Raw genomic sequence first — 17,319 nt, forward strand, 5'->3', positions numbered from 1 at the left:
GCAGGAAAAATTGTATCTGTGGTTTATGATACTAGAACTACTTATATGTGTGAATGACTGTGCTGTATCTTTCGCTCTATAGATTAACCATCTACCCTTTACCTTGTCCTTGGCTAATCCAAACTTTTGTATCTGCACACTTTTGTTAGCAAACTCATTGGGCTGTTTACAAGGCACTGGGGCAGATCCTCAAAGACATTACGCCGGCGTATCTGTTGATACGCTGCGCAATTTCAAATTTTGCGCGTCCTATCTTTTGGTTGGTATCCACCAAGCAGATACGACGGCATCTGTGTTAGATCCGACAGGCGTACGCCTTAGTACGCCGTCGGATCTAAGATGCAATTTTCCGGCAGCCGCTGGGTGGCGTTTCAGTAGTTTTCCGGGTCGAGTATGCAAATTAGCTATTTCCGACGATCCACGAATGTACGAGCGGCCGTCGCATTTTGTTACGTCGTTTTTGTTCGGCTTTTTTTCCGGCGTATAGTTAAACCTGCTATTTGGTGGCGTACTCAATGTTAAGTATGGCCGTCGTTCCCGCGTCTAATTTTAAATATTCTACGTCGTTTGCGTAAGTCGTCCGTGAATGGGGCTGGACGCCTTTTACGTTCACGTCGAAAACACTGACGTCCTTGCGACGTCATTTGGAGCAATGCACCCTGGGAGTTTTGACGGACGTGGCATGCGCAGTTTAAATGAAACACGCCCCCTACTCGCCGCATTTGAATTCCGCGCCCTTACGCCGCGAGAGATAGACTACGCCGCCGTTACTTACGGAGCAAATTCTTTCAGGATTCAAACCAAACCTGAATAAGTTACGGCGGCGTAGCGTTTCTCCCATACGCTGCGCGGGTGCAGATCTTTGTGGATCTGCCCCAAAGTCTATCTTTTTCACATGCTTTTACCTCCAATATATTTTTCTATAAAGAGATTCTTCAAAAGGATCTGTGTAACGTCCTCTGATTGCTTTGATTAAGGCCCACACATGGCTTAAACCTGAGTGGAGGCGGACATGTAACTCTTATCCTGTATTGAATAAAGCATCTCTTCATGTCTAAAGTGTCTATTTTATTTTAATTAAGTTTTGACTGGCAGGAGCCTGCTGAGCACCACACACTTAAGGATTTTGCTGTGTGGGTTGAGCGTTTTTTCTGGAACATATTTACTGCACATTTTTCATTTTCTCAATCATGTAGGAGTTGTTTGACCCAAAAGTGATATTTTTAGTTTTAGGTGGCGCCTGACTGGCTGTGTCAAAGACAGTGCTGTATCTTGGACTAGGCCGACAAGGCCCAGGCCTAGGGTGGCACTTGGGGGGGGGCAGCAGCCCCCCCGAGCCATCTTCCAAAAGTGCCGGCTCCCACGGCCGCCTCCCACACAAATACACCTGTAGTGTGGCACTAGGAAATATTATGGGCAGTATCGGTGTGCGTGGCCAGGGGGGGTGGGGAGACTGGCACCCCCATAGAGTGGCCGGTGAATGGCCAGACTGGCTGCACATAATTTGACTGGCGGAGGCAGAGCCTAAAGCTCCGCCCAGTCTCCTCTGCGCAACTTTCTTACACTACATCTTCTCCCGACCCGGGTTGGGATCTGTCTATAAGACTGCATCAATAGAAGAGAAGAAAAGAGAGAGAAAGAGAGGAGCACGAAAGGAACCCCCAGGTGGCAGCGAGGACAGCAGGTAAAATTAATACGTTATTATTACTTTTATAATGGAAAGAATAGTGCCCCATTATTAGTGTCAGTGGGAAGATTAGTGCCCAATTATTAGTGTCAGTGGGAAGAATCGTGCCCTATTCAGTGACAGGAATCGTGCCCCATTGTTGGTGCAGAAGAAATAGTTCCTTGCATCAGTGGGAGAAGTAGTGTCCCAAGCAGGGCTGGTGCTACCACTAGGCAAACTAGGCAGCCTCTCTGCAGCAAGCAACTAAGTCTTAGCATTAGCAGGCAGCCGCCGCTCCATTCGCACATAGTGCCAGAGGCGCAGCGGTGGCGGGGAACTGTGTCTGTGTTCCGACTGAATGGAAGCAAGCAAACATTCATTGATGGGCGCTGGTGAGGCTGCATTGATGGGCGCTTGTGAGGCTGCATTGATGGGCGCTTGTGAGGCTGCATTGATGGGCGCTGGTGAGGCTGTATTGATGAGCGCTGGTGGGCTGCATTTGATGGGCATTTCGTTAAAAAGGTGGGGTATACATGGCAAGGGCAAAGAGGGTGGAATAAGGGGTGGAGCCGGGCGGGGGAGAAGTAAAATTAGGTTTTGCCTAGAGTGTCAAAAATCCTTGCACCAGTCCTGGTCCCATGGGCCTGACAAAGGAAAGCAAAGGGCCACATCCGGCCCCTGGACTGCAGTTTGGAGACCACTGGTCTAGGGGAAATCGTGTGCTCTTTGGAGAAAATCTAAAGGCAAAACATTTATTTTTATTTTTTATATTTCAGGTAGTGTTTGGTCCTAATGATTTTTTATTCGGAAAAGATGGGTACAACAGGGTAAAAAACTATATCACTGACTGTTATAGGTAAAAGTATAAACTTTGAAAAAATTTACATCCATCTGTTATTTTGTATTTTAGATTGTAGTTTCTAACTGGATCTTGTATTTGTACTCTAATATTGTATGTTGGTGTGTTAATCAACTAACTATTTTAAACAAACACTGAGAAGTTCCTGCACCTAAAGTGCAGTATCAAGGATGCACACTTTCAGAGAAGTCACCATCCGAGATATGGCACAATAATTTATACTGATGAGGAATTTAATAAGCCCAATCACTCAAACCTTGCATGTGGATTGATGATGCTTGTGGCTTCCAATCAATCTGTAATAAATGATATACACTACAGTATGTAGACTGCCGTTGCTGATATCGCCTTATGAAAATGCAAATTGACTAGCCTTTTAGGTTGCACTTGAAAAAAAAGAATGTTGCGCCCTTAAGGCACTTTAAATGAATTCACTGTTTGGTTTTGTGCCCTTAAGATGAGGAATGTGTTAATTATACTGAGTAGAGTAACCTACAATTATCCTGTAGTGTCTTGTTGATCACTTTAGAGTGGAAAAACAAGCTTTTTCAGAACAGTTTTTTATTTTAGAGAAAAGCAGTCCGCTATATTGTAAAAATACCTACAGTACCTTCTCCTTCCCCTAAAAAAAAAAAAAAGGAATGTTTATTATATTTAATGACGTCTAGTGGCAAAAAAAAAAAAAAAGTATTAAGAACTGCCTGTTTTTTCAAAGCATCAATGCTATTTCCAAACCTATGGGGAAGTTGATTCACTCCATATGCATAGCGGTACAGTGGGCCATTGCCCTCCATTGGAAAAAGCTTACGGTGCCCTTTCCCCCAATAATTGCTCGGATAGATCAGATGATGCTATCAGAAAAGATATTCCACACTTTACATGATTCAGTCCCGATTTATGACGCCAAATGGAACCCGTGGTTTCTATATAGACTCCAAGTATAACTGACCTTGATTATGTCTCCTTTGGTTTTATACGTCCAGATTTTATTTCTTTATTTCTTGATGTATGTTCTTTTTGCCCTGTTTTCTTTAATTTTCTTTTTATTTCCTTTTATTTTCTTGTACTTTACTTGGGCTTCTGACACAATTGTTCTTCTAGTTCACTAAGGTATATGATCTATGCATTCATTTTTGGGGTAAGCCTAGGGCTCTAGGTTGTACCATAAACTAGTTTTCTGTCTTTAGATAGTGATGAGTTATTGCATACATGTACTGATTGCTATTACTTTATATACCAATGTAAGTTGGGCATTATTTGTGTCCTCTGTTGTTATACCTGTGTATTCTCTAATAAAAACTTTTTGAAAACGAAAAAAAAAAAAGTATTTTTTATTTTAAATCAATTTAAAACATTAATCCAGCACACAAAAGCCTAATACATTTTTTTTTGCCCTATTCACACAGAACAAATGTACATTCACTTTCACTGGGCAAACTAGAAGAGTGACAGCAGAAAAAAGGCCAAGTGGTCCATCCGGTCTGCCCCATTCTTTTTTAATCTTTATATGTTTTTGCTTTTTACCCTTTTTGTCTGAGTATACTATAGATCCATAGGCATGTGCACAGGGTGTGCCGGGTGTGCCTGGGCACACCCTAATAACCCCAAGTGAATTAGGATTATCAAGGGGCGGCACAAGGTGGGTGGTTGGGGGATGCCACTGGCCGGTGCGAATGCCCCTATTATATCAAAGGCTAGTTTCAACTTTAGGAACACATTACACTCGTATTTAGGGCGTAGGGTAATATGCTCCCAATCAACTGTCTCCCACCACCAGAGCTTCCTTCCTGTGACAGCAGGTGGCGCTCATGTGTGTTTGAGCTTTTTGGTGCACACCCTAATGCAATAGGCTGCGCACACCTATGTAAATAGATCAATGGTCTCCAAACTGCGGCCTGAGGACCGGATGTGACTCTTTGCTAGCTTTTATCTGGCCCTTGAGTCCATATTTCTTCCACTGCCACCAACAGGGGGGCAAAACTCCTGCCAATGACACCAACAATAGGGCACTATATCTGATGGGGTACTGTTCCTCCAAGTAATATCAATGACCAGGAACTATTCTATCCAGAACTGGACACAGTATTCTAAATGAGGTCTCGCTAAAGATCTATATAGTGTTGGCATCAGTATTTAAAATGACCTCCTCTGTCTTTTATCCCAGCTCCACTTACTTCTTTAATAGACAATCCTTCTCTTTCTATTGGTGTTCACTCGGATGCTATTCTAAGCTGGGATAAATCTGATTGGCCCCAAATCAGACATATGATTTTGGAGGGAACTTTCATGTCATTCGCAAGGAATCTGGTTTGTTTATTTGCAACTGCAGAGTTTTTACTCCTCTTTGACTCCGAAATATTCTTATCATCGACCGTGTACAGATTTTGAACAGCTATGTATATCCCTAGAACCACCAGTACATACTACAGTATATCTAAGATATATATGCTATTATCTACTCTTAAAGGGGTTGTAAAGGTAAATTGTTTTTCCCTAAATAGCATCCTTTACCTTAGTGCAGTCCTCCTTCACTTACCTCATCCTTCGATTTTGCTTTTAAATGTCCTTATTTCTTCTGAGAAATGCTCACTTCCTGTTCTTCTGTCTGTAACTCCACACAGTAATGCAAGGCTTTCTCCCTGGTATGGAGAAAGCCTCTTGAGGGGGGAGGGGGCGAGCAGGCAAGTCAGGACACTCTCTACTTTGCAGATAGAGAAAGGAGCTGTGTGTTAGTGGGCGTCCTGACACTCCTGCTCGCCGCCTCACCCTCAAGAGGCTTTCTCCACACCAGGGAGAAAGCCTTGCATTACGGTGTGTAGTTACAGACAGAAGAACAGGAAGTGTGCATTTCTCAGAAGAAATAAGGACATTTAAAAGCAAAATGGAAGGATGAGGTAAGTGAAGGAGGACTGCACTAAGGTAAAGGAAGCTATTTAGGGAATTTTTTTTTACCTTTACAACCCCTTTAACTCAACTGGTTTACCATCATACACAACCAAATGGAAAATAGAATTAAACTAGTTAACACAAGAGGAAGATTGGGAACACATTTTTAATAATATTCATACATTTTCAATAGCTTGTGACACCCAAGAGCTTATTTATTTATTTTTTTTAACAGAGAGAGCGTAATTTTAAATTGTTATCTAGATGGTACCACGCTCCAGGTATTTTAAATCAAATTTTACCCTCACAAACAGATAGATGTTGGCGTTGTAATGTTGCTATAGGTAAATTATCCCATCTTTGGTGGTCCTGTCCCTCTATTTACAAACTATGGGGTCAAGTTATTAACCTATATAATACTGTTGTTAATAAATCAATTAACCACTAGCCGACCGCCCACCGCCGTTCTACGTCGGCAAGTTGGCTCGGCTGGGCGAGAGCACGTAGTATAACGTCCTCTCTCCCAGCCGCCACTAGGGGCGTGCGCGCGCCGCCCGCTCTCCCCCGACTCCCGTGCTTGTGCCCGGCGGGCGCGATCGCCGCCGGGCACATGCGATCGCTCGGTACAGAGCGGGGACCGGGAGCTGTGTGTGTAAACACACAGCTCCCGGTCCTGTCAGCAGGGGAAATGCTGATCTTCGGTTCATACAATGTATGAACCGAGGATCAGTGTTTCCCCATATGAGGCCACCCCCCCCCCCCCCACAGTAAGAACACACCCAGGCATACTTAACCCCTTCCCCGCCCCCTAGTGTTAACCCCTTCACTGCCAGTGGCATTTTTATAGTAATCCAATGCATTTTTATAGCACTGATCGCTATAAAAATGCCAATGGTCCCAAAAATGTGTCAAAAGTGTCCGAAGTGTCCGCCATAATGTCGCAATACCGAAAAAAAATCGCTGATCCCCGCCATTACTAGTAAAAAAAATATAATAAAAATGACATAAAAATACCCCCTATTTTGTAAACGCTATAACTTTTGCGCAAACCAATCAATAAACGCTTATTGCGATTTTTTTTTATGAAAAATATGTAGAAGAAAACATATCGGCCTAAACTGAGGAAAAAAAATGTTTTTTTATATATTTTTGGGGGATATTTATTATAGCAAAATGTAAAAAATATTAATTTTTTTCAAAATTGTCTCTCTATTTTTGTTTATAGCGCAAAAACTAAAAACCGCAGAGGTGATCAAATACCACCAAAAGAAAGCTCTATTTGTGGGAAAAAAAGGACGCCAATTTTGTTTGGGAGCCACGTCGCACGACCGCGCAATTGTCTGTTAAAACGACGCAGTCCCGAATCGCAAAAAGTACTCTGGTCTTTGGGCAGCAATATGGTCCGGGGGTTAAGTGGTTAATAACTCCATAGAAATGGCTCTTTTTTTCCTTTTTACCCCATCCATTGCTTAAAACCAAAAAATCTCTTCTCTGTTTTTTTTTTTTTGACAGCAATTAGACAATTAATACCGAGATATTGGAAATCTCCCATTGTTCCTACAATTTCGGAGTGGATTGAGATTAATAGTATTATGCATATGAAGATACTAGTAGCTGAAAACAATGATACTATACAGAAGTTTAATAAGGTGTGGCAGACTTGGATAACATTTAAAAACTCATCAGCAGGCTATAAGAGGAGGATTCCTTGTTTGTATTAAATACATTTTTCCTTAAAGATGCTGTATGATGCTCAATGAAAAGCCGAGATCTTTGTTCTTTGTACTGTAAAACTTTAATAAAAATCATTGAAACATAAAAACTCATCAACATTTTTGGAAATTTTAAAATTATTAACTTCTTAGATGTTGGAGAGATATATTCTATTCCGTTTGAAATAATTAAATAAATAATATAAAATAAAAATAAAAATAATAATGAAATAAAGGATGAAGAAAGATTCTATGATTTTGTTAATGTGAGACACCACTATTGTTTTCCCCCCTTTTTTTTTGGTCGTTTTTTGTTGTCATTTAAAATATATAGAAGAGAGTTTTTGAAGAAATGTATCATTGTGGAAGTTAAACGATTTAGTAATTAGAACTTTAAAGAATATCTCAGTTGAATTTGTACTCAGGATAATTGTATTTGTTTGTGTATGTATATTTGCTTTGTTGTTTGTGTAAAATCAATGAAAATATATTGGAAAGAGAAAAAAAAAAGTTCTATAGGGGAATCGGGATCTCCTTCCCTCTAGTGACGCATGCTAGAATACTATTCACGTTTCTCACTACATGGCCACACTGTTTCCTAATTTTTAAGTTATAAGAAATAATGATAATGTCTATACGACGAAACTAGTCAGGGTGGAGCCAAGTAACGTAGCCAGACGTTGACACCAGACGGTGACAGGAACGAAGGCATCCATCCTCCTAGCACGAGCAGCAGCGAGCGGTAGGAGACGCCGGCAGTGTGTTTTCTGATACCAGACTGACGATGGTGATTGTGATATATGCTGATATAATTTTGCCTTATGTGAGTTTACATCTCTTCCAAATGAACCCCATTTACAACCACACTTTGGTATCCATACTTTAGCCAACTGCATATCCACTGAACGAACCAAGGGTTAAGTTCTAGCTTGCGCAACTTTTTTATGAGATTGTTTTGTGGAACTGTATCAAATTCCTTGCTGAAATTAAGATCAAGGCTATGTCAACATCACCACCCTGGTCCAAAACATTAATGATATAGTAAAGAAATCCAATCACAGTAGTCTGACGTGATCTGCCTTCAGTAAAGCCATGCTGCTTTGGGTCCATCAAATTGTGTGTTTTTAGGTGGTCAACGATCCTACTTTTTAGGTGATTCCATTAACTTGACTACAACAGATGTTAAACTCACTGGCCTGTAATTGCCAGCTTCTACCTTGCTACCCTTTTTGTGGGTCTGTACAATAGTAGCTGTCTGCCAATCATGGAAAACTTCTCTTCTTAGCAGAGATTGAATAAAAAATATTAGGTAATGGTCCAACAACTATACCTTGATGCCGTCTTAGAGCTCTGGGATGAATACCATTAGGGCCCATTGCTTTATTAGGATTTAACCAAGGTCTGTATTCTACACCATTTCTAAGGGAAGATCCCTCTCTGGTTGGAAGGCAGACTCTGAGGGTTTCTATTTTGTTTGTTTTTTGAACCAACTTTAGTCTTATGCAAAAAATGGTGTCTGCAAAAGTTTGGGCACCCTGCAGAATTTATAGCATGCACTGCCCCCTTTGCAAAGCTGAGACCTGCCAGTGTCATGGATTGTTCTCAATCATCGTCTGGGAAGACCAGGTGATGTCAATCTCAAAGGTTTTAAATGCCCAGACTCATCTGACCTTGCCCCAACAATCAGCACCATGGGTTCTTCTAAGCAGTTGTCTAGAAAACTGAAAATAGTTGACGCTCACAAAGCTGGAGAAGGCTATAAGAAGATAGCAAAGCGTTTTCAGATGTCAATATCCCCTGTTCGGAATGTAATTAAGAAATGGCAGTCATCAGGAACAGTGGAAGTTAAAGCAAGATCTGGAAGACCAAGAAAAATATCAGACAGAACAGCTCGCAGGATTGTGAGAAAAGCAATTCAAAACTCACGTTTGACTGCACGATCCCTCCAGAAAGATCTGGCAGACACTGGAGTTGTGGTACACTATTCCACTATAAAGAGATACTTGTACAAATATGGTCTTCATGGAAGAGTCATCAGAAGAAAACCTCTTCTACGTCCTCACCACAAAAATCAGCATTTGAACTTTGCAAATGAACATATAGACAAGCCTGATGCATTTTGGAAACAAGTTCTGTGGACCGATGAGGTTAAAATGGAACTTTTTGGCCGGAATGAGCAAAGGTACGTTTGGAAAAGAAAGGGCACAGAATTTAATGAAAAGAACCTCTGTCCAACTGTTAAGCATTGGGGTGGATCAATCATGCTTTGGGGTTGTATTGCAGCCAGTGGCACAAGGAACATTTCACGAGTAGAAGAAAAAACGGATTCAATAAAATTTCAGCAAATTTTGGATGGTAACTTGATGCCCTCTGTGAAAAAGCTGAAGTTAAAGAGAGGATGGCTTCTACAAATGGATAATGATCCTAAACACACCTCAAAATCCACGGGGGATTACATCAAGAGCCGTAAATTGAAGGTTTTGCCATGGCCTTCACAATCTCCTGACCTCAACATAATTGAAAATCTATGGATAGACCTTAAAAGAGCAGTGCATGACTGACAGCCCAGAAATCTCAAAGAACTGGAAGACTTTTGTAAGGAAGAATGAGCAAAGATACCTCAAACAAGAATTGAAAGACTCTTGGCTGGCTGGAAAAAGCGTTTACAAGCTGTGATACTTGCCAAAGGGGGCAGTACAAGATATTAACTCTGCAGGGTGCCCAAACTTTTGCAGACGCCATTTTTTTTGTTTTCTGTAATTTTGAAAGTGTAAATGATGGAAATAAAATCTAACTTTTTTTGACATATTATAAGAATGTCTAATCTGTAATTTGATGCCTTTTGGAGATTTTTTCCATCTTTCCTTGGCTTCGTTATGCACATTAATACAAATTTTACCTGGGGTGCCCAAACTTTCGATCCCCACTGTAGTTGTATATAAAATGCACTTTTTATTTTTCAAAAATTATTTCCCAGCGCTAAACCTTTCATTCAATTTCTAAATTGCTGCATTTGTACATTTTAAAAGCCAATATAAAGGAATAGTAGTAGTAAAAAAAAAGTCCTTGTGGATTTAATTAACCTTTTTTTTGGTTAATTCTCCTTTAAGGGGGTGTGGCAGGGGGTGTGTACTATGCCTACATACATTTGTTAGTAAGTGTCCCTCATCCCCATCTCAAAATGTTGGGAGCTATGGTTAAGGCAGTGCTGGAAAATAATGGTGGCCACACAATATATTGACAGTTTGGGCCCAATTTGGACATTTTTACTTAGGGGTCTACTCCCTTTTGTTGCTAGCGGTTTAATGGCTGTGTGTTGAGTTAATTTGAGGGGACAGCAAATTTACACTGTTATACAAGCTGTACACTCACTACTTTACATTGTAGCAAACTGTTATTTCTTCAGTGTTGTCACATGAAAAGATATAATAAAATATTTACAAAAATGTGAGGGGTGTACTCACTTTTGTGAGATACTGTACAGTATGTTTGATAAGTAAAAAAAAAAATACTTTTGGATTTTGACAGAAATTTTGTGAGATGATAGCTTCCTGTGCCCTATTAGTGTAGTACTGATTTTTATAGGTTGCTCTGTTTTCACTTTTCTCTGATAACTACAGAACCAAACCCCTCTAAGTTATAGAGAGTAAAAGAGGGGTGGCATTTCATAATCCTCTCGTGTTCCCGTTGTGATGACACAGAAGGTTGAGTAGGTATTGTCATCATAGGAAGGTAAGTGTGTTACTATAATTTTGAAATGCACTCTAATGCACTAAGAAACAGTTGTGGCTGGTCCTGCATTGTACGTAAAGATGTGGGTGGGAGGGGAGCTGATACAACCGGAGAGGAGAAGCTGCTGTCAATACCAGGACCAGTGTGGAGGAAACCTGTTGGACCACAGGGTAAGGTAAGTAATACTCTCTATATGCACCCTAGACTAAAGCTGGGCAGACTCTCAGTGAATTTCAGCCAATTCCTAATGAACTATCTATAATTCCATCAGTGGGTGGCCGTGTCAGCACCACTCCCCCTGGCATCCTTTGAATGAAAATTTTAAGAAGCCAGATGGAAAATTGTTGGTTAAACAGCACCTGCACCGTTCAGGTGACATGCAAGGAAAAGTAAAAAAACAGCATTTTAGCTTGCACATGATTGGATGATAAAATCAGCAGAGCTTCCCCTCATTTCAGATCTTCCCCTCAGATCTAAAGCGACTGCACTTCCAAGTGCACTTGTAGTGCAAAGTGGATTTGCCTTTCATAAATAACTCCCATGACTAGGGTGACCAGACATCCCTGGTTTCCGGAGACAGTCCTCGGATTGAGGACACTGTCCCCGGACCAAGTCTGTCCGCGGATTGGATTTGAACAGGGGCTGGGGCAATTTCAAACACAGTGCAGAATTAAAAAAAAAAAATCTAAATTACACCCCCACCCGCTGTGCCACTCCTACTAGCTTAGAGGGGTGTGTTTTTTCCCATTATCTGTGCCCCTTTCTGATGATCATGTGCTGGTCGGAGTGGAGGGAATATTCATTCAGTTTCGAGTGCATGCCCATTCAGCTTCGCTCGCATGTTCTTCTGCCTTGGCTCAAGTCCCGGCCAGCCGCCTGCCTATCTCCTTGCCTTCCCCGGCGGAGTGATCTTCCTTCGCTCCCCACCCAGTAGTAGCCGGGGTCTGGAGAGTGAGACTTGACAGGCTGTGAGGCGGGCGGCGGCGGCGATGGGCAGAGTCGCTGATTGCCGCCATTACTAGTAAAAAAATAAAATATGTCCCTGGATTTCATTTAAAAAATCTGGTCACCTTACCCATGACCCAACAATTTCTGCTGATCAGGAGGTGTTTGACATACCCATAAACTGAAATCTTTCTTGCATGTTGATGATGCAAGTTGCTGCTCACAAAGACAACCTGTCATGAAAATGATGTAGCCTTGTGGGTGGGTTCATCTGCGCCTGTGCATTTGTGGGGGTGGAGCTCACTCATCAATCTCTGGGACCAGGCAGAGACTGCGGTCATGTGAAGAATCAAACATAAAAGCAGTTCCGTAGCTTAGAGATGAGCCTTCACTGCGTGCAGTAATAAAGTGCAGAGTTCCTCTAAAAGCGACTTGTCCCATGTCGTATGTTTGCATTAGGAGGGACATGCTGAGCCTGCGCCCACTCCACCAGTCCACTGTACCTCTATTACCTCACTTCCATTAACAGAATGGGGTCCCGTTGAGCACCTAGCGCTGACCTCATGAGTGCTCTCACTTAATTCTTTGCGGCCCATACCTCGTGACCAGGCCATAGATCTCCGTAATGCAGGTTTGGATCCAGTTGCTATTGGATATCGACCCCCCTCACTACCAGAGTACCTGTCACCTTACAAGGTACCATGCTTAACAACTACTTTCTGTCTTTAAAGGGTCACTAAAGGAAAAAAAAAATTGCCTAAAATTAATGTCTGCAGGGTAGCCAGACAGAATAGTGTAGTGTAATGATTCGGTTTAAAAAAGAGTAAATACCTATTAAATTCCTTCATCTATATCACCTCCGGCATTCTAGTTGCTGTTCTCTCATTCACTTCCTGGTTTGCATCGCTTGTTCATGTAAGAACTACATTTCCCAGTATGAATTGCGGCACACCCAGTAATTCACACCTCCTTGAAGTCTCTAAGGCCTCGTACACACGACCGAACATGTCTGCTGAAACTGGTCCGCGGACCAGTTTCCGCGGACATGTTCGGTCGTCTGTACGGCCGACCGGACCAGATTCCCGGCCTAGCGGACAGGTTTCCAGCGGACAAATGTTTCATAACATGCTATGAAACATGTCCGCTGGAAGCCTGTCCGTCGGACATGTTCGGTCGTCTGTACGACTCACCGGACATGTCCGCTCGGCCGAAAGCCCTCGCATGCGTCGAAGTGATTCGACGCATGCGTGGAAGCATTGACCTTCCAGGGTCGCGCACGTCGCCGCGTCATCGTCACAGCCACGTCGCGACCACGTCACCGCGTTCGCTGTCCGCGGGGATTTTGGTCTGATGGTGTGTACACACATCAGACCAAAATCCGGCAGCAGACATGTCCGATGAAAACGGTCCGGCGGACCGCTTTCAACGGATTGTCCGTCCGTGTGTACGCGGGCTAACACGTAGAGAGCGTCCTGCCACACATATGTAGTTCCCAGGAGGGGGTGAGCACGTTACTGACCACCGCAGTAAAGCCTCCCATCACGGTGGTCAGTAAAATCAGACAAGCAGGAAGTGCACAGAGAAGAAATAGAGCAACTTCTGAGCAAAAACGAACAATGAGGAAGTGAAAAGAGGAATGTCTGCAGGTAAAGGATGCTTATTATGAAAAAAAAATATTTCCTTTACAACCCCTTTAATTTTTACTTGGTTACTCATAGCAACTTCACTCCTCTTCCTTGTCTTGTCGAGTAAACCTTTTTTGTAGTAGTGTTATTTTATATTCCATTGTGCTTTACAGAGCCAAGTTATTTAGATACGCCAGTGCCAACGTTCAACCCTTTAAATAACTTCAGACCAGGTTCATAACAGTTAATATAACTTTACTGGAGAGATGCAGCATAACAGTTTAATATGAACAACGTCATGTACCTTATCCTAACTAGCATAATGTAGTGGCCCAGTGTAAGAGAACTAATAGTTTGCGCCTGGTGCGCACTCATGCGCATGTGCGCGATCACAGACAACCAAGGACTCTCCCGAATGCCAGTGCGCATGTGCAACGGATGGCGTGCATGCGCAGGAGCGCGTCCCTAACTCGAATTGGCGCCAGACGGCCTATTTAAAGGGCGCCCTGACTCTCCAACAGTGCTGACTGGTCTTCAACTGTGTCCTGAATCTCTAAAGCCCTGTTTAAACCTGCATGATACCCGATGCTGATCCTGGCTTTCCCTGACTCTGCTTTTGGACTCTGATATACTCTCACTACTGATTCCTGATTTCGGCTCCCACCTGACCCTGCTTATGCTTAATGCCTTGTACCTTGCAGCATGCCAGTTACCGAACCCGGCTATCCTCACAACTCTGCTTTCATCCTCTGTCCAGCTCCAACACTGCCTCTGGATACCTGAGCTGGCTCCCTATCATCTGAGTTCTCCTGGGTCCAGTATCTTCCTGTCTCCTGACCACAGGAAGCTCTGGCAAGCCACGAAGCCTAAACCTGCAAGTTGGTTGGAGTACCTCTTTAACATCAGTTGATCTACTGAGCTTCATCCCAGCTCCTTTCCTGTTGTCCTGCCTGTACCACCAAGCCTACAGCTCCAACCGCAAGTTCTGCAAGCAACATTCTCAGGCACTCGTGTTCCTCCTGTCCCTAGCCACCATCTGTTCCACCTTCAGTGGGGCTTGGGTTGGAGATACAAGGGAGGCCGACCTCGTCATATCAGACTCCTACCAGGTACATGACACCCAGGTATATCTCATTGAGGTGAGAGCTTTCTTCGGCAGTGCCATGTTTGTCCTCACAGATGAGGCTCTTGGGCCCACCCGTGTTCCCACTCTCCAGACCCTAGCTGGCTGGCTAGGACCAAAAGCCCCAGGAACTGATCTAGGCTTGGGCCGGTTGCAGGATAACTAAACTGCACACATTTTCAACCTGTCTACAGACTGTTTCATGGGCAATATCCAGTAAGCGGCTGTAATATCCAGAATATAGTATATTCAAAATTTCCAACTAATTTCCATAAGCTTTACCGGGATTCTCTTTAAATGGGCCAAAGTGCGCTAAAGTATCACTCTGGTCAATATCTCCCTTTATCATATGTACACAAGTTGCCTTAAGGTCTCACTGACTTTATTATCCATTACTGGACACCCAAAGCATCCCTTGCTTTTCTTCAATGAGAGTTTTGAAATGTTACTGTTTAATTTACCCCCTATTTTCCTAAGGGTCAAGATATTTTGATTGCATTTTTATGCAAATGTTACTATGCTATCTATATGTACCATACGCCTCGACCTCATGACTCAATAAGTACAAAACACAAGGAAATTTTGTAGACTGCCAATGCTGACCTCTCCTGAAAATGTTAGTTGCCAAGCTTTCTTAAGATGCTTTGGCTTATACACTTTGGGCTAGATTCAGATATTTAGATCTGCATAACCTCTGATTTACGATCCGTTGGCGCAAGTTTTGTAGAAAGCACCCTGCCTCTAAAGTTGCGCCGGCGGATCGTAAATCCCCGGCGGAATTCAAATTCCGCGGCTAGAGGGAGTGTACTATTTAAATCAGGTGAGTCCCCGCGCCGATCGAACTGCGCATGCGCCGCCGGCTAAATTTCCCAGCGTGCATTGCTCCAAATGACGTCGCTAGGACGTCATTGGTTTCGACGTGAACGTAAATTACGTCCATCCGTATTCGCGAACGACTTACGCAAACAACGTAAAAAATTAAAAATTCAACCCGGGAACGAAGGCCATACTGAACATAGGATACGCCGCATATAGCAGGGGTAACTATACGCCGGAAAAAGCCAAACGCAAACGACGTAAAAAAAATGAAGGCCAGGCGGTCGTTCATTTCTGAATCGGCGGAACTCCTCATTTGCATATTCGTCGCGTACAAAAAACGAAACGCCACCTAGCGGCCGGCCTGGATTGCAGCCTAAGATCCGACGGTGTAAGTCACTTACACCTGTCAGATCTTAGGGAGATCTATGCGGAACCTGATTCAATGAATCAGGCGCATAGATACGACGGCGTATCAGGAGATACGCCATCGTATCTCTATCTGAATCCGGGCCTTTGAGTACTTGGAACAAGTACAGACACGGGGATTTCAGACTTTTCTCTGAATTTATTATTAACTTGCATGTTTACAGTTTCAAGTTAGCCAGTCAACTAGTGTTTTCAGAAGAATTTAGCTTTCATAATGCTCTGATGTTTGTCAAACACTTCCCTGTGTTGCTTCATTGCAAAAAAAAAAAAATACCCTCCTTCCCTTTTTTTTCTCTAGTGGGAGGGTCTGCAGGGGATAAGAGTGGAACTGTGTGGGGGATGACAAAGTATTTAAACTGGTGCTGGTGACAAACAGAGAGGAGCTCTGCACACACCTCGGAGGGGCGCCTTACTAAATTTTGTGCCCTCTTATTATAGGGTGCTAAAAGAAAAAAAATACTCAATGGCACCACCGGCACTGGTTCTACTGGTCACAGCATGGATACTGGCCATCCATCAAGCTACTACAGGTAAGTAATATTGCATTTTGTCTCTGTTAGAGAATTTACGTGGGGCTGGTACACATTATTTCTTATTTCTGGAAAGTATTAGCCAGTTGCATTGGACCACTTTGCAATTTAGCTTTCCATGCAATAGTTGCTTAACTATTACAACCAGGGCCGCCATCAGGGGGGTACAGGCATTACACCTGTAAGGGGCCCGGATGGCAACCCCCTTTAAAAAAAAAATTTTTTTTTTTTTTTTTTTTTAGGGGCCAATTTTTTTTTTAGAGGTCCGGAGGTCCCCAGGGGCCCGGAGGCCCCGGATGGCAACCCCCCTTTTTTTATTTATTTTTTATAAAAAAATATTTTATTTATATATATTTATTTTATTTTTTAATAAAGGGCCATTTTTTTTTTTAGAGGTCCGGAGGTCCCCATATATATATAATATTATTATTATTATTAAAGGGCCCAGAGGTCCCCAGGGCCCCGGGTGGCAACCCCCCTTTTTTTATAAAAAAAATTATATATTTTTTATATATATATATATATATATATATATATATATATATATATATATATATATTTTTTTTTTGTCTTTATATATTTTTTTATAGGGCCCCGGATGGCAACCCCCCTTTTTTAATAAAAAAAATAATATTTTTTTTATATATATTTGTTTTATATATATATTTTTTTGTCTTTATATATTTTTTTATATATATATATATATATATATATATATATATATATATATATATATTATTATTAAAGGGCTCAGAGGTCCCCAGGGCCCCATGTGTGGCAAATCCCCCCCTTTTTTTTTTTACAAATGTTTATTTTATTTTTTTTGTTTATATATATATTTTTTTATTTTTATTAAAGGGCCCTGAGGTCCCCAGATGGCAACCCCCCTTTTTTTTCATAAATGTTTATTTTAATTTATATATATATATATATATATATATATATATATATATATATATATATATATATATATATATATATATATATATATATATA

The 17,319-nt window shown here is 42.0% G+C and overlaps 1 protein-coding gene across 1 annotated transcript in view; it reads left to right on the forward strand.

The window, feature by feature from the left end:
- The first annotated feature begins 16,134 nt into the window (after nucleotides 1-16,134).
- LOC120913982 (complement factor properdin) overlaps nucleotides 16,135-17,319 on the forward strand; it is a 57,044-nt gene continuing 55,859 nt past the window's right edge. The window contains exon 1 of the mRNA XM_040324367.1: nucleotides 16,135-16,323. Within this exon, the coding sequence (XP_040180301.1) occupies nucleotides 16,257-16,323 (67 nt within the window). The 5' untranslated portion in view covers nucleotides 16,135-16,256. The remainder of the gene's footprint in view (nucleotides 16,324-17,319) is intronic.

This window comes from Rana temporaria, chromosome 9 (genome assembly GCF_905171775.1).
Source record: "Rana temporaria chromosome 9, aRanTem1.1, whole genome shotgun sequence".
In the NCBI taxonomy this organism is placed as follows: Eukaryota; Metazoa; Chordata; class Amphibia; order Anura; family Ranidae; genus Rana; species Rana temporaria.